The following is a 23074-nucleotide window of genomic DNA, read 5'->3' as shown; positions in this document are numbered from 1 at the left end:
GTAGTATAGGTGGGAGTAGGGAGGTGGGAGGGTGTATTAGTGGGAGTAGTACAGGTGGGAGTAGGGAGGTGGGAGGGTGTATTAGTGGGAGTAGTATAGGTGGGAGTAGGGAGGTGGGAGGGTGTATTAGTGGGAGTAGTATAGGTAGGAGTAGGGGAGGTGGGAGGGTGTATTAGTGTGGGTAGTACAGATGGGAGTAGGGGAGGTGTGAGGGTGTATTAGTGTGGGTAGTATAGCTGGGAGTAGGGGAGATGTGAGGGTGTATTAGTGTGGGTAGTACAGGTGGGAGTAGGGAGGTGTGATGGTGTATTAGTGGGAGTAGTATAGGTGGGAGTAGGGAGGCTGGAGGGTGTATTAGTGGGAGTAGTATAGGTGGGAGTAGGGGAGGTGGGAGGGTTTATTAGTGGGAGTAGTACTGGTGAGTAGTAGGGGAGGTGTGAGGGTGTATTAGTGGGAGTAGTATAGGTGGGAGTAGGGTAGGTGCGAGGGTGTATTTGTGGGAGTAGTACAGGTGGGAATAGGGAGGTGGGAGGGTGTCTTAGTGGGCGTAGTACAGGTGGGAGTAGGGAGGGTGTATTAGTGGGAGTAGTATAGGTAGGAGTAGGGGAGGTGGGAGGGTGTATTATTGGGAGTAGTACTGGTGAGTAGTAGGGGAGGTGTGACGATGTATTAGTGGGGGTATTACAGGTGGGAATAGGGAGGTGGGAGGGTGTCTTAGTGGGAGTAGTACAGGTGGGAGTAGGGAGGTGGGAGGGTGTATTAGTGGGAGTAGTATAGGTAGGAGTAGGGGAGGTGTGAGGGTGTATTAGTGGGAGTAGTACAGGTGGGAATAGGGAGGTGGGAGGGTGTATTAGTGTGGGTAGTACAGGTGGGAGTAGGGAGGTGGGAGGGTGTATTAGTGGGAGTAGTATAGGTAGGAGTAGGGGAGGTGGGAGGGTGTATTATTGGGAGTAGTACTGGTGAGTAGTAGGGGAGGTGTGACGGTGTATTAGTGGGAGTAGTATAGGTGGGAGTAGGGTAGGTGCGAGGGTGTATTAGTGGGAGTAGTACTAGTGAGTAGTAGGGTAGGTGGGTAGGTGTGATGGTGTATTAGTGGGAGTAGTACTGGTGGGAGTAGGGTAGCCGGCATAACCATATAGATGCTTATGGGCTTCTCTCTGCAGCGATCTGGCATGGACAATCCCAGCATGCACTGCAAAGACCCAGAATTCCAGATACCAGTGGATATAGCAAAGGACAGGTCTTATTGGGAGAGCAGCTCTTTATGTTGCTAATTTCATGTTAGTACATATTTAATTCAGATCTTGAAATTAATATTTTCATGTAAATGTACCATTCTGCGTACCTAGCAACTGTCCTGATTTTCATGGGAACGTCCCATTTTTTTTTTGGGGGGGGGGGGATGTTCCTGCGTTCTACCCGGGGACCACAGTGTCCGAGATCAGGGGGGGGGGGGGGAGTTGGGAGACCCCCCTATCGCCTGCTGCAAAGTGGTGAATAGATGCTGTGCGCATGCGTACAGCATCTCTTCCCGCAGGCAGGGGGTCTGCGGGCATGGCCAGCAGCTCACATAGCTGCTGGCCATGCCCCCACAGTGGCAAAATAGGGTGTGGCTTCATTGAAGTGATGTGGGTTTAGGACTCCCCTTTGTGCCTGGCCACACTCCCAAATTTCAGATAGAGTCCCTCCGTCCCTGATTCCATAGTTGCGAGGTATGATTCTGTTCTTGCCAGGAGACTGATAAGAGACCCTACAATGAAGCACTGAAGTTTTCACATCGTTCCCCAGTTTGGGTTACTTTAATTCTCCATTTATGTTATACTCACCTGTTCCCGCTGCTTCTTTTATAACCCAAATATTTATTTATTGGAAACATGTGGGAGCCAGAATCTGTCTGCTTATGTCTGTGACATCCAGGATTTGTAGCATGGAAGTGGCAGCCGCTGCACCCCCCGTGGAGCAGGTGAGTGTTGCCCGCGGGTGTGGTATAGGATTCCAACAGTCGGAATCCCGACTGGCCGGACCCAGACAGCATGGTGAGCGCAACAAAGCCCCTTGCGGGCTCACTGCGCTCGCCATGCTGCGGGCACGGTGGCTCGCTACGCTCGCCACCTATTCTATTCTCCCTCTATGGGGGTCGTGTACCCCCACGAGGAAGAATAGCAGGTGGCCGGGTGTCGGGGTTTGGACTGTCGGGACCCCGACTGTCGGGACCCCTTCCGGCACCCGTTGATCGCACCCCTTGTCGCCCGTATCCAGACCAGGTCAGAGATGACCGCCCCCTAACCAGCCCCCCCTCCCCTGCACTCGCTGTGGATGCACTTAGATGTTTGCGCTGCGGAAAGGAGGAGGGGATGTCGGTAAAAGCTGACCAGTGCCGCCGGGGGGAGGAGGGCTGTCCTGACATGTGGCCACCATTACAATGGAAACCTAGGGTGACAGTTAATAGGATGCAATTTTTAGGTACTTTCCGAAATCGCACCTTTTTCTTATCGCATTTTTTTTTGCCTGAATTTGACTATTTAATGATATTTATTTATTTACAGTTTTTTATAAAGCGCAGCAGATTCCGTTACAATAGTATGCGAATTCGCACCAAAAAAAGTGCAATATGGTGCAATTTTAGTCATGAAAATGTGATACTTTTCAGACTTGTGCAATATTGTGTAAAAAAAAAAAAAATGGCATGGGGTCCCCCCTCCTGAGCATAACCGGCCTCGGGCTCAGAGAGCAGGTCCTGGTTTCATAAAATCATGGGACAAACCGAGTAAGGGTCCCCTGGATTTTATAAAACCAGCACCAGGCTCAAGGGCCGGTCCTGGTTCCCAAAATATGGGGAACAAAAGGAGTAGGGGTCCCCCATATTTCAAGAACCAGCACCGGGCCCAACTAGCCAGCAGGGTAATGCCACAGCCGGGGGGAGACTTTTTATACAAGCCCCTCTGGCCAAAGCATTAACCTCCAGAGTGGTCAGCATGGGCAGGGATCCTGTGAAAGTGGGGACCCCCCAATGAAGGGGTCCCCCCCCTCCAGAATTTAACGGCTAATGCTAAAGCACGGGGCTGTCCCCGATGCCCCTGGGCGGTGGGCATCAGGCTGATAAATGTGTAACAGTAGTAGAAACTATTGTGTATTGTTGTGGAACTACCAGCAAGCCTGCACCGCATGCAGGGACTTGGAAAACATCTGGATGCAAATTTAAGTGTGAGAAAAATTCTACAGGTCAAAAAGTGTGATTTTTGTAGCACAAAGTGTGATTTTTATCGCAATTCGCATCCTATTAAATGTGTGCGGTTTTTGGAAAAAGTGCGAATTCGGCCATTTTTGGGGAAAAATTAGCAAAAGTCAGAAAATTACACCTCATTAAATCTCACCCCTATTGTGAGGGGATCTGTCGGTGACCATCCCATAGCCAACAGCACTACAGGGGTTACTGAACTAAATCTCCCAAGATGCCAGGCGTCCCAGTGTGAATGTGTATCTAATTATTTCGAGCACAGCTTGGAGTAGTTTATTTCTGTAGAGATCTAATGCTGCCACCTAGTGGAACCTTTTCATACTTCACGCCTATTGGCACCCGTATTCAAGTCCAATTTAAGAAATGGCAAAATGGCAAACTGTCTTTCCATTTACTGGTAATCTGGTGTAGACGGAACTGCATCCAATGCAGAGATGAGTGCAGGCGGATATACGAGACACAGTTTCGGTGGACCCTTTGCACCCAGGATGGGGCTGGTGCGAATGTGCGCTGATAATGGTGACTGCTGCACTTACATGAGGATGGTGGTGGGCAACTTGGAATACAGATGGAGATACAGATTTAGTCTAAGGGATGCAGTCACAGTGTGGCTGTACTTGCACCTGAGCTGGTGTTTCTATGGAACATACTGTATAACGACACACGTATAGAGGTGCTTGTTTAACGCTATGACATTTTGGCTGTAAAATATGATCCCACGCGTTCTTATGCGATTTGACAGAGGTTCACGTGGACTCTGTGCTGACAAATTAATGTACCCAACTGTAACTTACCCTGGCAGCGTGCTATGACATCACTGTGTTTTACGTGACCAATCAGATCAGAGCTCGGCTGCTGCCAGGCGCATCCTTATTATTATCTATATAAAGAACGTCTTTCCTGGATGTGGTTACTATGACGCAGATTACTCTAAATTCCTTGGAGAATGATGATGATAATTTACCTCAGCAACCTCTGTACATACAGCAGGCTCCTCAGAGGTGCCATAGCTGGGGCTGCTGGACCTGGTGTATGATGGGATGGAACACAGTCTGACCTCCCGACACCGATCCGATGCGCTCAGGACCGCACATCAGGTCGGACAGGATGTCAAAACATGAGATTTGGTTCAATTTATCGGCCCGATCCATCGGAAACGGGTCAAATCGGACCAAATCTCACTAGTGTATGGGGGTCTTTACTCCTGTGTATTGTGTCTTGCAGATTAACTCTTAGGGGATATTCAATCCTCTGCCGCTATTTCCGACAGGGGAAATAGTGGCGGGCGCCTATTCAATGCTGTCTTTCCCGACGGCATTGAAGAGGCATCACCTCAGAATGGACCCGACTTTAAAGGCAGTCAGGTTCTTTCTGCCGAGAATGGCCGTGGATTGTTGAGATCACAGCCATATCCCAACAATCCACGGCCCCTTTTCGTAGTTCGGTAGGCGGGACATTGAATCCCGCCTGCCGAATAACAGTCGAGTGGACCGAGAACGGACCCGGGATTGAAAACCCACCCCCATTACGGGTAAACTTGCTAAAGCTTCCAAAAAAAAAGAGGTGATGTTGCCCATAGCAACTAATCAGACATTATCATTTTTCTATTGCATCCTAGATAATGAGTCAGACTATGCTTGGTTGCTATGGGTAACATCAACTCTTTTCATTTTTAGAAACATTAGAAAATGTACCCCTTATTTGCCCTTACTAAATGCCAGAGCTTTCCTACGATATTAACGTGGCACAACTATATAATATCCAATGAAAAATAAATATATCTTTGTTTAATAAGCTTTACCTAGGAAAAGTGCCAATATACTGTATGCTGCCTGGGTAAGAGGTCCAGTCACAGAGCTGGGTAACGTGCCCAGAAGCCTTTGCAGGACGAACAGACAACATGAACTTGCTATGGTGAATCTGGGGGGCTTTATCAAACACTACACCGTCAAAGTCTTTACTAGATCTTAGCGATGTGGTTCCCATGGATTATCTATAGGAGCTTTGCATGGTATATTTCTATAGGAGCGAACCCCATCTAAGGTGCCTAGAAGTTATAAAGGGTTTGGATACAGAACACCTGTATTTGGGATAATGCTGGCGTGCGCACTGACCAGCAGATCACGTGTAATACACTATGCTAGTTTAGCCTTTGCCCCAAATCGCACGTATACTGTTTCATCAGCTCCCAAAACATTTGTATTGTGGTATGCATTGCCCCATCTGAGGGACAGCAGGTGCAAAGTGCACTCTACAGGGCCGAGACATGAAAGCCAAGCACCTGCGGATGTACTGAGTCACACGGAACAGCACAGGACCTTAGGGGCCCCACTAGTGACGTCCAGCAGGCTGCAGCTGAGGCCAGAGACTCTCCCTGATAAGGAGCAGCAGAACCACTTCGAGCACATGTTCCTATAACCTTGTCCCTGGTTAGGAGAACAGTTCTGAGTTGCACACACTCACATTCCTGCCTCTGTAGAAGACCTTGAGAATACTGTCCCCTCCTTAAGGCGCTGGCCTGGGCTGCATCATACAAGCACAGTCTACTCTTACAAGGACCTGTAAACTTTAACCATCTAGGCTCCTGGTGACAGCTGCCCCAGTCCTTTATGTACAGGATACTTTATTCTTTCCCTGAAACTCCATGAAACTGACAAATATAAATAAATCGGAACATTATACTGTATTACTTACTTTTATTTATGGACCTCTAACCCATACAGCAAACACTTCTGGAACCAGGAAGAACCCTAACATCACATTTATATGGGGATATATTGGGTGAAAGCCAAAACAGTCCATGTTCCAGAATGCCAGACTGGACCAGCTCCCAGGTGCTATCTGTGCCACGCTCTGTGCCTGTCCCTAGGTATGACACACAGCAAATGGTGCCGGGACATATAGAGCCCCCTCCTGAGCCGCAGCGGCTGCACTCGGGCGGAGAGAACAGGTCTACAGCCAATTGGTTGACACCATATTGATGACATAAAAAAACAAAAGCAAAAGGTCGACACATTTTTTTAAATTTTTTTTGACTTTTTACCTTTTCAAACTTTACCATCCACGTGGACTATGACTGAGGACAGTAAAGAGTGCTGAGTGTAGCGGTACCAGAGCGAGGCACCGGGTCTGAGGCATGGTGAGGCAAGTGAGCCATGCGAAGGGAGGCTGTACACTATACGATACAAAAAAAAAGGTGAAAAACTCATGTCAACTTTTTCATGTGTCAACTATTTGCATATCCACCTTTTTCGAGTGTTGACGTGTAGCGAAACATTGACCAGACAAGGTCACACTACAGACTGCCTTGTTCCCATGGATATATGGTCAATAGTATAAAATGTCAACAGTCAATAGGATAAGCACTATTGGTCAACAGGCCAAAGATCGACATATGAAAAAGGTCGACATGCATTTGTTCCACATGTACAAAAGGTAAACACGAAATTAGGTCCCCATCAGTTTTTCATGATTTTTTTTTTTTTTCAAATGACTTGTTCATACCTTTCCATCTCAGTGGGCCTAGAGGGAGAATAGAACAGTGTGCTGAGCACAAGGAGACACTGTGCCCAAAGCATGTGGGTGCGGCATGCCATGCAAGAGGACGCTCTACGCTTATCCCACGTCCACAGTGACACCAGAAATATAAAAAAAAAACTATTTCCACATTTCCCATGTCAACATTTTGGCGTGTGTCGACCTTTTGAACATGTCAACAAATTTTCTGTGTCGACCTTTGGCCTGTTTACCAATAGTGGTCGACCGATTAACTGTATATTGACAAAAATGATCCACACCCGTACTCATGGCAGAATCTATGCAATCTACTATCTATACAGGCTATATACAGTGACTAATACTCATTTTACACTACCGCAAAAACCCAGGTTTTTCCCTCGTGGACCCAGGTCAGCGGAAGTGTAAAAGGGGTTAACCCGTGTCCCTTTACACAGGACTTCTACCCAGGTCTTGGCCAGGGTACAACCCAGGCAGGATCTGGGTAGAGGGCAGTGTAAATGGGTACGCTGGGTAATCTGACCCGGCTCCTGTTTACAGCAATGAGGGGGAAGACCAACCTCCAGACAGGGAGGAGGTGGGGGCTGGGGGGTGGGTGCAAGGTGGCAACCCAGCAGCTTACCTTGGTGCTTGGCTTGCCTCCAGCGTGACGATTGGCGGTCCTGGCGGGGTGATTGCGGTCCCAGAGCTTGGAGGTTATGTAATCTCCAAGGGTTGCCCCCGTTTACACTGCAGGTCGGCACGGCAGTGTAACTGCCATATATGTTCCATATACCGGGACGGATCTGAGATTTGGGTGTAAAAGGGGTATAAGTGTAGGGTCTTTCTAGCCTGTGACGTTATCACCATTTGGCCCACACACGGAACACATCGCTGCAACACAGAGAGGCAAAGTCCTGTGTTCCAGAGCAATTACTGGGATGTGGAAAGAAGCGATTTCTCAATAATCACGTTATTGAAATATCTCCCGTTCTATGATCCTCCTGAACTTTTACATATATTTATAGCTTTAGTTGTGTTACTTACAGAATAACGTCCAAAGGACCTATGGGGAGATGTATCAAATCTGCTTAATGGAATCAGTGAAGTCATTGCCAATAGCAACAAGTTTCTAAATTCTAGCTGTTATTTTTTAAGATGAATGAGAGCTATGAGCTGATTGGTAGCAACATCTTCACTTTTTCTCTTTAGAAGATCTCAAGCAGGAAATATACAAACTCCACACAGAACCATGGTGAGCATGGAACCTATGACCTCAGTATACCTGACAGCGCTCACACGCTCTGCTCCAGGTCCCTGGCTGCTTTGAGAACATGTTACAGCATATTGGAGTGTATTTATATGGGATGCGGTCATTTGGTCTACTGCATTATGGTCGACAGTCATTAGGTCGACATGCTAAAAGGTCGACATGACTCTAGGTCGACATGGGAAAAGGTCGACATGATTCTAGTTCGAAAAGTCATTAGTTCGACAGGTCATTAGTTCGACAAGGTCATTAGTTCGACATTGTCTATGTCGACATTCACAAGGTCGACATGGAGTTTTTCACTGTTTTTTGAGCCAACATGTGCCGACAGGCGGTATTTCATGCCCTACCATCCACTAGGGCGTGGTGGGAGAATAAAATAGTGTGCCGAGCGTAGCGAGGCACCGTGCCCGACGCATTGCGAGCGCAGCGAGCGATGCGAGGGGATGCAGTGCACTTTAAACTGTGTCCATGTCGACTGTGTTGACATTCAGGTAAAAAAACATTGAAAAATCCCATGTCGACCTTGTGAATGTCGACATAGACAATGTCGAACTTATGACCTTGTCGAACTAATGACCTGTCGAACTAATGACCTTTCGACCTAGAATCATGTCGACCTTTTCCCATGTCGACCTAGAATCATGTCGACCTTTTAGCATGTCGACCTAATGGATTCGACCTAATGACTTTCTACCATAATGCAATAGACCAAATGATCCCAACCCATTTATATACAGCATGTAACGTGATATATACAGTGGCAGCAGGGAGGAACAGTGCTCCAGGCAACGGCAGCTTCCATAATTGGTATGGTCTTTCAGTGAAGATACATATGAGCATACAACGTGAGAGCAGACTGACTGCTCCCTCTGTACAGGACAGCGTGCACCTGTACACAATGCAAGGCAGCCGCCTGGGTCTCTGGTCTATGCAGCTAATAGAAGATACATAGGGAGAGTTTGTCTGAATAAATAACCAGCTCACAATTATCCACCTGCAGCCTACATAGGGAACAGGCGCATACAGTAACGTACACACGTACAGGAAGACTAGGCCTATGTAGGGAACAGGCGCATACAGTAACGTACACACGTACAGGAAGACCGAGGCCTATGTAGGGAACAGGCGCATACAGTAATGTACACACCTACAGGAAGACTAGGCCTATGTAGGGAACAGGCGCATACAGTAATGTACACACGTACAGGAAGACTAGGCCTATGTAGGGAACAGGCGCATACAGTAACGTACACACGTACAGGAAGACCGGGGCCTATGTAGGGAACAGGCGCATACAGTAACGTACACACGTACAGGAAGACCGAGGCCTATGTAGGGAACAGGCGCATACAGTAATGTGCACATGTACAGGAAGACTAGGCCTATGTAGGGAACAGGCGCATACAGTAATGTACACACGTACAGGAAGACCGAGGCCTATGTAGGGAACAGGTGCATACAGTAATAAACACACGTACAGGAAGACTAGGCCTATATAGGGAACAGGCGCATACTGTAATGTACACACCTACAGGAAGACCGAGGCCTATATAGGGAACAGGCGCATACAGTAACGTACACACGTACAGAAAGACCGAGGCCTATGTAGGGAACAGGCGCATACAGTAATGTACACACGTACAGGAAGACTAGGCCTATGTAGGGAACAGGCGCATACAGTAACGTACACACGTACAGGAAGACCGAGGCCTATGTAGGGAACAGGCGCATACAGTAATGTACACACCTACAGGAAGACTATGCCTATGTAGGGAACAGGCGCATACAGTAACGTACACACGTACAGGAAGACCGAGGCCTATGTAGGGAACAGGCGCATACAGTAACGTACACACGTACAGGAAGACCGAGGCCTATCTAGGGAACAGGCGCATACAGTAATGTGCACACGTACAGGAAGACCGAGGCCTATGTAGGGAACAGGCGCATACAGTAATGTGCACATGTACAGGAAGACTAGGCCTATGTAGGGAACAGGCGCATACAGTAATGTACACACGTACAGGAAGACCGAGGCCTATGTAGGGAACAGGCGCATACAGTAATGTACACACGTACAGGAAGACCAGGCCTATATAGGGAACAGGCGCATACAGTAATGTACACACGTACAGGAAGACCGAGGCCTATGTAGGGAACGGGTACACACAGTAATGTACACACGTACAGGAAGACCGAGGCCTATGTAGGGAACGGGTACACACAGTAATGTACACACGTACAGGAAGACCAAGACCTATGTAGGGAACAGGTACACACAGTAATGTACACACCTACAGGAAGACTAGGCCTATGTAGGGAACAGGCGCATACAGTAATGTACACACGTACAGGAAGACCAAGGCCTATGTAGGGAACAGGTGCATACAGTAATGTACACACGTACAGGAAGACTAGGCCTATGTAGGGAACAGGCGCATACAGTAATGTACACACGTACAGGAAGACCGAGGCCTATGTAGGGGACAGGTGCATACAGTAATGTACACACGTACAGGAAGACTAGGCCTATGTAGGGAACAGGCGCATACAGTAATGTGCACATGTACAGGAAGACTAGGCCTATGTAGGGAACAGGCGCATACAGTAATGTACACACGTACAGGAAGACCGAGGCCTATGTAGGGAACAGGCGCATACAGTAATGTACACACGTACAGGAAGACTAGGCCTATGTAGGGAACAGGCGCTTACAGTAATGTACACATGTACAGGAAGACTAGGCCTATGTAGGGAACAGGTACACACAGTAATGTACACACGTACAGGAAGACCGTGGCCTCTTAGCTCACAAAGTGGGAGATGTGCCTTGGAGAACAATAAAATGGAGAGTGATAAAGTACTAGCCAATCAGCTCCTAACTGACATGTTACAGGCTGGATATGAAAAATGACAGGAGCCGGTTGGTTGTTACTTTGGGCCTTATTCTAGTTCACTCTCTGACAAAATCCTTCTTAGATGGACAAAACCATGTGCACTGCAGGGGGGCAGATGTAAAATGTGCAGAGAGAATTAGATTTGGGTGAGTTATTTTATTTCTGTGCAGGGTAAATACTGACTGCTTTATTTTTAAACTGCAATATAGATCTCACTTTGAAGTAAATCCCCACCCAAATCTAATTCTCTCTGCACAAGTTACATCTGCCCCACCTGCAGTGCACAGGTTTTGTCCATCTAAGAAGGATTTTGTCAAAAAGAGTGAACTAGAATAAGGCCCGCCCCTTTATCTCATCTGCCCCTCTGTGCTGTGACTGCTCTCCTGCACTACATGGCTAGAAAAGGATTCATTACTACAGGCAACTTCTGCACTGTGTCACCTCTTTAGAATGCTCCTCCCCTAAATGTGACACCGCACATACTGCATCTCAGTGAGATAATGTTACAGCCCTAGGTTCCGCTGTTGCACTAGTGAAAAATCGACGAGTAATGTCTAGCAATTAGGGCTTCATTCAGCTTTGTTAGCAAAACAAAAAAGCACACAAATGACCAAAACCATGCTGCACTGCAGGGGGACAGATTTAACATTTGCAGAGAGAGTTAGATTTGGGAGGGGTGTGTTCAAACTGAAATCTATTTTGCGGTGTAAAAATAAAGCTGTCTAACATCTGTGGGCTACATGCAAAAGCATCAGGATGGATATAAAAAGACATCAGGTTGCCGAAGCCGGAATACTGACAGCCCCCATCTCAAACGGAAGTATGCTGGGGCGAGGGGAGGTTCAGGAACTTTAAAAAAAAAAAAAAGGGGGGGGGGGTGTTGGGTTTAGGCAGCAAGCTATAGGGCAGTGGTTGGTAAGCTTGACACTCCAGATGTTGGGAACTACACATTCCAGCATGCCCTGCTATAGTTTTGCCATTTGGCCATGCTAAAACTGATTCTGAGCTGTGTAGTTCAACCACAGCTGGAGTGTCAAGGTTAGCATCACTGCTATAGGGGTTAGTCACTAGCAGGGAGGGATATGGTCAGGGTTGAAGAAGAGGATTAGGTTACTCCATATAGGAAAACTGAGGTTGGTTTTTTGACCGACAGCTGGAATATCTTATATATCCCCAATGCACTGGTTACATCAGCCCCCCCCCCCCTTGTAGTGCAGTATGGTCTTGCCCATTTTGTGCGCTTTTTTGCTAACGAAGCTGGATCCCATTGAACGCTGTAGTGCTGTATGCACACGGTGCTATTCTGACTAATTTTCTATTTGATTTTGACTACAGTTAGTTCTATAGTTAGAAAGTTAGTCAGAATTGCACAGAGTTAGCCACATGCGCGGCATCAGGATCCAAAGCAGAAATATTGTGCCAAGTCTATTTCTGCTTCGATCTGCAGCATGGCCTCCGGCCGCCATATCGTGCCGTCTGTACACACCTTAAGAAAGACATGGATATCACAATTACAATAGGTCAAGTTGTAATAGAGACAAAAGTCTGTATGTGTTGCTTTGTAACAAATCTGTACAATATACATTTTATTAAATAAATTGTGTTATCGCGAGCTCACATTTCAATGATCGTCTCCACTCGGCAAAGTACACACTGTAGTCTTACCAGATATAAAACATATAAACTCTACACGGCCTGGTAAATTCTATATAAGAATTAAGAAATTATACAAATGGCATACAGCAACATCTAGGTCGTACTCTGACTTTTTTTGTGAAACAAAAAATTTTTTAAACAAAAAACCCTAAAATATCTTGTTTAACAAGATAACACACAAATGTGGGCGTCTTCATTCCAGCTCGTTTTCTCTGTAATGATCCTCGATAACACTTGAGTTAAAGAAGATAACAGAAACCGTAATGTCATCTCTGTACATCCTTGATACATCATCCGGCAAAGTCAACATAGCGGACAGTTTCTCCTGCTCAATCTCGCCATCTTCATTGCTCCCGATAGCATTTCGGATCAGGTGTGTGGCAATGTTCTGGTCCTGCAAGCTAAACCTCCTCGTTCGTCGCTTAAGAAGTAGGTTTTGCATGTATCCCAAGCTGCGTTTCCCTATGGAAACTTGAGGTTCCTGTAGACCAACCTCCGACAGATGTTCCGCCACAAGCCTCACCACTTCCTGGTTCTCAAGCATGTCCCAAAGTCCGTCAGACGCTATAACCAAGAACTTATCTTGAGGTTTTAGTTTACGGTAAGTGACCTCCGGTGCCGCCGTCAGATACGGCGGGGTGTGGAAGTTAGCCGGATAATACTGATATATATTTACAGGTTCTTTAGCGCTAACATTTTGCAGAATGTTCCTCTGCAACTCCGCACTCCACTTAAACCGAACATCGCCAAATGCCCGAAACGGCATTAGAATTCCCAGCAATCTCTGATCGGTCACAACAGTTTCCTCCTCAGTAACCGGGTGCTCCGCTCGTACTCTCTGCAGCTCGGAGTTATTAAACGCGTTGTGGTCCGAGGTAAGGGGGACAGAGGACCACATTCTGTTGTCATCCTGGACACCCAAGATGGCACGGCAGTCCCCAGTATTGGCAACGTGCAAGTGGACACCGTCTATGTGCGAGACGCAGGCGGTTGTCCCAGAAAACGCAATTTGCAAGGCGAGGTTGCGGACAAACTCGTTCTCCGTGGGGACCTGGGCTTCCAGAGAGATATCAGAATCTAGCCTCTGAAATGCGTAAGTCATTGCATCAGACACACTCATTCCAGATTCGTTATTCAGGTCGATTAGCTGTTGCCAGTAGACGCGCAGATGGTCCACATAGAGTGATGCGATCTCTCGGTACATGTAATCGTTCTTGTGTTTGTGCCACTGAAGGATTGGCAGAACAGGCTTCATGTGCTCCCTGGCAAACTCAATCTCCTCCAAAGTTTCCTGAGACATCAGGGAGACGGCAATGTAATAAAACAGGCGCTCGCTGACGGACTGAGAACACGCCGCGCCGGCGTGGCCATCAAAGACGCCAAACATGATGCCCTTGGTCTGCAGACACGTCGCTGCGCTCCTCCGGTCCTCACAAGGTGTGTTAGAGGCCAGGATATTGCTTTCGAACTTAAGGACGGTGCTCTGGTTTTTGCCATCGAAGTCCGGGACCTTGTACGACTGCTCGTTGGCTCGGAGAATGTAATTAATGTGCTCTGGCGACATCTGGAATTGGACATCCTCCGCCGCATGCCTGTATGATCTATCCTTAGATAAGATGGTCTGATGGATCGGGTAGCACAAGCGTGACTGTGTGACTGCCCTACCTGAGCGTGTCCTTCTCCATCTTGTTGGATGCGCCCTCACAAGACATTGGGAATACGGGCGTCTGCCGCTGCAGACCAGGGTAAAGCTGTGTTTCGCACTGTTCACAATCCAGCCAGAAAAGGTTTTGGACATCCTAAGCTGGGCACCAGACAATGGTTTGGTTTTAGCCTTTAGAATCAATGTGAACTTGTAAATCCCTTTATGAAAGAAAGAAAAAAGAATGCGTTAATTGTAATTGACAGGATAGTGACCATTCCTATATTCATATATATGTACACATATACTGTACAGACCCACCCAAGAACCTGTCTTGATGAACCCCTTGCGCATTCGCACGAGGGACCGATGTGTTTTGACCGCGCATGCGCATAATTTATGCACATGTGCAGGGTCCCAGGGCAAATGGTTTAGGCGACTTGCATAGTCGCATGTAGCGGGATACCACTGTGCAGCTTACCAAGTCAAACAGAATCACCTCCACGGAGACCTGATCACACAGCCGCGAATTCGCATGGTGGACGATTATCGATACATCGCGCATACGTACGCTTCGCAATACGCATGTGCAAGGCTGTCCTGTGATTAAATACTCCAACTCTTTCTATTCGCTGGCCGTTTGCAAGGTGATTGACAGGAGGTAGGCGTCTGGGGGCGGTAACCAGCTAATTTAGTCGATGTGCTATGAAAAACAGCATTCAGCACATTGGTTGGAAATGGCACATGACAATCTGACCACATGACCCTCAGTAAAAAAACACCCATCTCACATATAAGACCCAGGGTGCGGCTCTGCTTTACAATACGATTATGTGTGGTAATAACTGTATATGGCAATTAGGCTTTTACTGGGGCTGTATTATTAGATGTAACATTCTTCAAACACTACACTACAGTTCTCTGCGACAGGAGTCAAGTTTCAGAAACTCATAATCATATAGAGGGATAAAGATTATAGTGTTCATCCTGCACCCTTCCAAAACCCATGTAGTTCCTCAATCCTTATAGTACACTCTGGTCTGTATTTCAGTGCTGATGTATAGACCAGAGTGTTCTAGAAGCACCAAAGCATAGACATTACCTCCAGTATAGTCTGTTCCTAGTGATGGATGAGAACCTGGACATTACAGAATTTATGGATGAATATCGCCTGTGTTATTAACCAAAAAAGATCAACTCCTTGGGAAATGTTTTCCACTATGTGTAGCGGGTATTCACTTACAGAACTGGAGCAGGCTTGTCTTTGAGCCAAGTCTCTGGCACCAGACCAGGTACGTGTAGTGAGGCTCTCTGATGCTTGTACATACAGACAATCCATCCAGCCTATGCAGAACTGCAACTGTTCCGCCATCAACTATGAGACTGGTAAACATACTATACACAGGGGACTACACAGAGCCAGGATGAGAGTCACCAACGCATTTCACCCAATAATACCACTTTAGCCGGATAGAACAAACTATTTGCCAAATGCTTCCCCTGAACAACACTAGCTTTATACGGCCCCTGGGACAGCACTGGCATATAGCCAGGGTAGTGGACATGTATTACTGCAGGAATATATCAGGGGGAGAGTTCCACGCATTTTGCACAGAGGAATACAGGCATAGAAAGCACTCAGAGAAAAGCTTGTGCAGCTTGCAGAGCTAGGTGTGGTGCACAATGCTTTGCAAGTCTGGAATACACGTCTAGTATATCCCAGTAGATGTGGGGGCTGGTGTTCACAGAAAATGCTACAGTACACAGGGGTTATGGTATAAAACATATACAGTGTCTATGTCTACAATCATATGGTTGACCACTAATGGCCACAGTCACAAGGTCGACATGATATTAAAATGTGTTTAGGGTGTCTGTCAACATAGCTCGACATGGACACTGTCTAAGTGTACCTCGCTGCACTCGCCATGCTTTGGGCACACTATTGTATTCTCACTCCACGCCCTAGTGGATGGTACTACATGAAATACCTCCTGTAAGCAAATGTCGGCTCAAAATATTGTACAAATATTGCATTTCCACCTTTTGACCATGTCGACCTTTTGACCAATAGTGGTTGACCTTATAACTGTCGACCTAGAGTCATTCTATGATCAGTCTGGATACCATACACAGGTAATACAGACTGGTGCCAGCGGCTTAGCTAGACCTACTGTATATGAGCCCCATAGCAAAATTTCCATGGGCCGACCAACCATGCAGTACCGAGTCGGACGGACAGTCATCTCCATTCATAGCAGTGTGTTGCTGCAGAGGCACCACTGCTGCCCCAACAGCTTTGTCTCTCCTCATTGATGCTGGAAGGGGGTGTGGTCATAGTGCAGGTAATGAGCTTCAAGCATCTGTGAAAAGAACCTGAGCTGGCCAAAACAGTAGATGTGGCTGCAGCAGCACACTGCTTACAGCATAAGCATGGGGGCGGGCCAGGGTCCATGGCAGCTGCACCCTGTTTGTACTATTGCTCCGATCTTGCATGGTGCAGGACACCTGTATTAGGCCTCCATCTATCACCTTTCCTCACAGAAGTAGATGGAATACCAGCATCAGTCAACCTGCACTGGACAAAAAAAAAAAATCACAGGAAAAAAAATGCCTGGCCTCATCCCTCCCCCAAATGGCAACGAGTCACTAATGACACACCTTTGTTTTGGGAAATGGAGGCCGTCTCTGCTCCCTCCCCACAAACTGTCAATCACAGCTAGTCTGCTGCCGTCCTGCTTGTAACATCGCAGAACCTGTTCGCGCATGCACAAAAGTACCGATAATCGATTGGGAAAGGTAAAGTGTGTTAAGTGTAGCAGTAGTGGAGTGAGGCAACTGGCAAGGAGCATGGCGAGCGAACATGGACACACATGCTCAAATGTAAACATTTACACCAAATTCACCACCTGTGATGCAGTGTGCACCTGTAGGCCGCCACCTGTGATGCAGTGTGTACCTGCAGGTCCCCACCAATGTTCCCTAGTGTTCACCACCCCCCCCCCCCCCCCCCCCGATCACAGAACAGGCATTCCTCTTGCCCCCCTTCCCCAATATCTATACAACGTACAGCGGAGTGGGGGTGGCGACAGCAGGAGGCACCTGGAAGAGCTGACACACCATTCTTAGTAGAGGTGAGCGGTGTGTCAGCACGGTGGGGCCGGTATGCAGCTGGAACAGCTGCTCTCATCAGGGGCCAGATGTTCAAAAGTGATAAAATGGAGAGTGATAAACAGACAGCCAATCAGCTCCTGCCTGACATGTCACAGACTGTGTTTGACAATTGTCAGGCAGGAGCTGATTGGTTGGTTGTTTATCACTCTCCATTTTATCACCTTTGAAGCTTAGTACATCTGGCCCCAGAGGAGGTGAGTGCTCTTCCAGCCGCATCGCGCCCCCGCTGAACTCTGATGAGAGTCTGCCAGCTCATCCAGCCGCATGTACCACACACCGTACTGACCACTGCACATTATGCCATTGTTGAACAAATTTACTACTTATAAATTTAGTAGTGCACCTTTCACAATGCCCCCTAAAACATTTTGTTCACAGTCCAGCCAGGCCGCCCAGCATCCGCTGCCATCACTGCTGCTGTGGTGACAGGAGAGCAGAGCAGCAGAGGAGAGCTGTGCTGCAGCTGTCTCCTTTGCTCAACGCGGAGGAGTAGTGAGGGAGCTGCCAGCCATGGGGGGGTCCGTCGCCAGAGAGAAGCAGCAGCTTCTGCTCCCTTGTGGGATGGGGAGGGGAGGCAGCTTCCATCTTTTTGGCAGCAGCACAATGCGGTAACAATCCGCGGATCGGGACACCTGCCGCTACTCCGGACCTACAGAGGACTCCGACACGGGAGTCCACGCGCCGGCTCAGAGGTCCGACACATTTATGTACCGGGTGAGCCGGGGCAGTATGTGTGCTTTGGGGTCGGGCACATCATCCAAATGTGTGCGTGGCCTGGGCCCGCCAATGTCATTGTTAGGGGCGGGCCCGGCCGCCGCTGTCATTGTTGGGGGCATGCTCCAACTACGGGGGTGCTGGGCTTCCTTCCTTCCTCCAACCAAGCTCTCCCTTGCATTCACTTTCACGCACGCTGGCAGACTGTTTCAGCAGGGCGCTGGTAAACGGGCAGGGCGCGATTTGCCCTGCTAAAACAGCCTAGTGTGAACACTAGTTCCCTCTAATTTTACGAAGGCTGTGTGCGGCAAAAGATTTTGGCTGTGCAACTTGGAAGGAAATTTTTATTTTTGTGCGTCACTTATATATAACTGGAAAATGACGTTCAGCATTTGTGTTAACTTTACTTCAAAATGATATTAAACATTCAAAACACAGCACACAATGTAGTTAATGGGTGAAACACACATTAATTGAGTCCACAACTGCAAAAAGGGACCACTGCTGCTTTGTGCGCTCTGTTGTAATATCTGTGCGCACGCTCGTCGAGTTGCGTGCGCGCACAGCTTAGAGGGAACACTGGTCCCCACCTGTGATGCAGTGCGTACCTGTAGGCCCCCATCTGTGATGCAGTGTGTACCTGTAGGTCCCCACCTGTGATGCAGTGTGTACCTGCAGGCCCCCACCTGTGATGCAGTGTGTACCTGCAGGCCCCCACCTGTGATGCAGTGTGTACTGTGGGTCACCACCTGTGATGCAGTGGATACCTGTGATGCAGTGTGTACCTGCAGGCCCCCACCCGTGATGCAGTGTGTACCTGCAGGGCCCCACCCGTGATGCAGTGTGTACCTGCAGGGCCCCACCCGTGATGCAGTGTGTACCTGCAGGCCCCCACCCGTGATGCAGTGTGTACCTGCAGGCCCCCACCCGTGATGCAGTGTGTACCTGCAGGCCCCCACCTGGGATGCAGTGTGTACCTGCAGGCCCCCACCTGGGATGCAGTGTGTACTGTGGGTCACCACCTGTGATGCAGTGTGTACCTGTGGGCCCCCACCTGTGATGCAGTGTGTACCTGTGGGCCCCCACCTGTGATGCAGTTACACAACAACTGCAGGACACGTTTCTTCCACGTGGATACATAGATTAGGTCTTATCTGGCTGTGAATGTCTGCACTGCAGTGGGAGCAGTAACACAGAGGAATGTGATGGGTGACTGGGTTCAGGAGCCTCCTCCTCCTTCTCCTCCTCCCTATCTGTCTGTACATAGAGGCAGCAGACCCTCCTCCTTACGTAACACATTCTATGGAAACATACCAGCAGAATGTGACACTTGTTCCACCACAATCACATGTGCGTCAGTCTGGAGTCATTTTCTCCTCATGAAGCGTAGTGACAGTAATTCCACTTACCTGCGCTGTAATCATGGAGACCTCCAGCAACACAAGCCGCAGACTATTGCGCACAAAGACACATTTACCTGGCTATTAGTGGCCACAGCGATGTCTCTGCAGAGCTAAAATGCCACGCAATACAATAAGCACCGATGGGAGAGCGTCTGGGGGGAGGAATCATAAGGTGCAACGTGTATGTAACAAGGCATCAGTCCGCCGTCACGTTCTGTCCAATCATATAAAACTATATTATGTATGTAAAATAGGAAACTTTTGGTCTGATTCAGTCCTGCTCGCTAAGCTGCACCGATGGGAGAGCGTCTGGGGGGAGGAATCATAAGGTGCAACGTGTATGTAACAAGGCATCAGTCCGCCGTCACGTTCTGTCCAATCATATAAAACTATATTATGTATGTAAAATAGGAAACTTTTGGTCTGATTCAGTCCTGCTCGCTAAGCTGCTTATATTCGCTGCTTACGGAACAGGTAAACCCCGCCCACCGCCCTGCCCAATGCCCGCACCCCTGGCGCATGAATTCGCTCACTAGCATGCAAGCATTCGCATACACATCCGCTCGCATGTGGAAAAATCATTCGATGGTCGGTCACAATCAAAGGATTTTTCCACTGCTCGTAAAGAAAGGTCAGCCCGGACTGACTTCATGTGACGCAGCTGCCCTCCCCCTCCAACCTCCCACTGAGCATTCCCATGGGCAACACCCGAGCCCGCCGCGCCACATCGCAGTCGGGGCTTGCCCCATAAATGCGTAAACTCCAACCATCGGGCAGGGGCTGAATTCAGTTCATTACGAATGAACCAGAATCGGCCCAGGGTTTGAAAGGTGCAGGTGCCCATACACTAGTAAGATTGATCTTCAGATCTGGCTGGTTGGAACAAAAACATGGTTACGGATGAGTGACAGTTTGTCAGTTTTCCAGCATTTCCAAGCAAATGGTCAACTGTCATTTGCTTTCATCCATAACCATGTTTTTGTTCCAACCAGCCAGATCTGAAGATAAATCTGCGTGTGTATGGCCAGAATGACCATTAATCCACCCACAATCGCTGATGTCCAGTCTGTGACTGAAACTGGGAGGTGGAAGAGAACACCAGGACCAATCACAAGTCACAACCAACATAGCACAGCTGGTGATTGGGCCTCCCTCTTACAGCAGCTCTCTCCCTCGGAGGACTGTTGCATTCCAGCTGCTGCTGAACTACACATCCCAGCATTCCCCTCTACAGTTGTAGCATGCCCTAGCAGCAAAACTGTAGCAGGGCATGCTGGGATGTGTAGTCCTACAGCCGCTGGAAGCCCATAGGTTGCCTACTTTGCATTATTGATAAGCCCTGCGGGCCAAGGAAATCACGGATGTAGCAACACTGAATACACTGTTGCACAAACTGACTATTGTCCTCCTGAGATCAGAAGGTTTATATTTACATAGTCATCTCTGGGTTTGTCAAACGCGCATCACATGATGAGGAAGGAACCGGCTGTGGCGGCGAGAAAAGTCCCAGAGATGCTGTCAGGTTTAACCCATACAGTGAGTCATTACTGTATATGACATCTGCTTGGCTCTGAGCCCTGTGCTAATAAATAGGTCATTATAATTATATCAGAGCAAGACAGACTGAACGGAACTGATACTGGGAATTCCACATCAAGGTGGATCCATCTCCTACTGCTAATGTACAAATACTGTGTTCTACCCCACGTCCGCAAAGATGTTGACGTGCAGTAGATCAGTATTGAGAAACAGTCTAGATAGAAATAGTTGACACATGAAAATGTCAACATGTTTTTCATTATTTATTTTATTTTTTACTTTTTCAAGTGTTACCATCCACGTGAACCGGGAACAGTAAAGTGGGCCAAGGGTAGTGGATCGAGACACCTGACCCAAAGTATGCGAGCGGAGCAAGGGTACGCGCTACATTAATTGAGTATCGATATCGACGTGCTAAGTTGTCGACACCGACACCAAAAAAAAACATGTTAACCATTATCTTGTTGAATTTTTGCTTCTGTTGACCTTTTATCAATGTCAAACTAGTGCAATATGGACCTTTTGTTAACCTAGAGCAGGTTGACCCTGGTGTCGACCTATTGACCGTCTGCCCAGTAGACATTGCCTGGCACCCCTGTAGATTTCCCGGCACAGTCATAATTTGGTAACCAGCCAGAAGGTCAACAATCAATGTTGACATTAGAATTGTCAGGCACCATGTAGACATCCTCATAATGTCAATGTGTTCACGAGGTCAACATCTGAACTGATGTGAGGAAAATGCCAACATGCAGAGGATGATGGTGGTTAGGTTCTGCCAGCAAGGGGGTTAGGGACTAGGGGGAAGAGTAGAGTTTTAGATTAAGGGTTGTTCAGCAGAGTATCTCAGTCCCTCACATCAGTTCCTGCCCTGTGCAGCTCACGCTCTAAGGGCCTGATCAGACCTGATCGCTGGGCTACGAATCTTCGTAGCCCAGCGATCAGGTAAACTCTGAGATATCCTGCGGAACTTTACACCCAGACTCAAGTGCAGGACTAGCAATGCCAGGGTCAGTGGTTATACAGCTCTCAGGCACAGGTTTGCAATGTATCAGCTGCCACTATGTTACCCCCAGCCTGTGCCCGGTGCCCAGTATCCAGGAGATGCCCAGCTCCTCCTGATATATATACAGCTATATAATAGTACTCACCAGCTGTGGGGGGTAATATGGAGACTGGCGGCTGCTCTCACACACACGAGGCTTGTTGTGACTCGAGCTCTGCTGCACTGGATTGGAAGTGGCAGACAAACCCCTCATGCCCGGAAAAAGACGTCCCTCCCTGACAGCCTTTGACCCTCCCCTAACCCCTTCCCTATGGGCTGTTTCACACAGTACGGTTCCTGCCGCACGGTGAAATCCCGTACGGCCAGGGAGCCGTGCCGCACTCAGCAGTTGTGAATGGACACTATTGTGTCCATTCACACGGGACGGCCACGGCCCGGCCGCACGGCTGCAGCCGGATCCCCCCACTGGAAGGGACGGCTGCCGGGCTGTGGCCATCCCTGCCATTATAAAATTCTGAGTGCGGCGCGGCTCCCTGACCGTACGGGATTTTACCGTGCGGCAGGAACCGTACTGTGTGAAATAGCCCTTAGTCTTCACTGACAGACTCTGACTCCTCCCCTGACTCCTTCCTGTCTCCTCCCCATAGACAGACACTGCCCTCTCCTCATACGCAGCCCCGGCCCTCCATCCTCCTATGTCACCAGCATTACAAAAGTAGCCCCGCCCAGCCGCCGCCCCCCAATGTTCTGTATGCAGATGATACAATTGTGTATCTGGTTCCCCGGCTCTTGGAGCTGAGCCTGCGCAGGACAGCGGCTGCCGGGACCCGGCACTGTCCTCCTGCTGGATGCTTCTGCTACTGGGCGCAACGTCCAGCCAATCACTGCCTAACTGCCATGTTGCAGTCTGTGTTTAAAATAAGTCAGTAAGGAGCTGATTGGCTGGAAATTTATCTCTCTTTATCATCCTTGCATTTATCCCTTGTTAAGGCTTAATACTAGGGATGGCCATCGTTGCCATTGCCATCGATCGCAAT

At 48.4% G+C, this 23074-nt stretch overlaps 1 protein-coding gene across 1 annotated transcript; it reads right to left on the bottom strand.

The window, feature by feature from the left end:
* Positions 1-12476: 12476 nt before the first annotated feature.
* On the bottom strand, positions 12477-22410 carry PDP2 (pyruvate dehydrogenase phosphatase catalytic subunit 2). Its single transcript, XM_083164080.1, has 2 exons — positions 22183-22410; positions 12477-14422 (listed from the first exon to the last, which is right to left on the bottom strand). Exon 2 carries the CDS (start codon positions 14355-14357, stop codon positions 12753-12755), a length of 1605 nt encoding a protein of 534 aa, XP_083020206.1. The 5' UTR covers positions 14358-14422; positions 22183-22410; the 3' UTR covers positions 12477-12752.
* Positions 22411-23074: the final 664 nt, after the last annotated feature.

The sequence above is a fragment of the Crinia signifera genome, chromosome 11 (assembly GCF_055691185.1).
Source record: "Crinia signifera chromosome 11, ASM5569118v1, whole genome shotgun sequence".
NCBI classification, from domain to species: Eukaryota; Metazoa; Chordata; class Amphibia; order Anura; family Myobatrachidae; genus Crinia; species Crinia signifera.
The sequence above is the reverse complement of the archived record's forward strand: the minus strand, read 5'-3'. Positions and strand labels throughout refer to the sequence as shown.

Excerpts from the sequence above, each read along its gene's own strand:
- PDP2 (XM_083164080.1), bottom strand. The coding sequence starts at position 14,357 with ATGTCCAAAACCTTTTCTGGCTGGATTGTGAACAGTGCGAAACACAGC.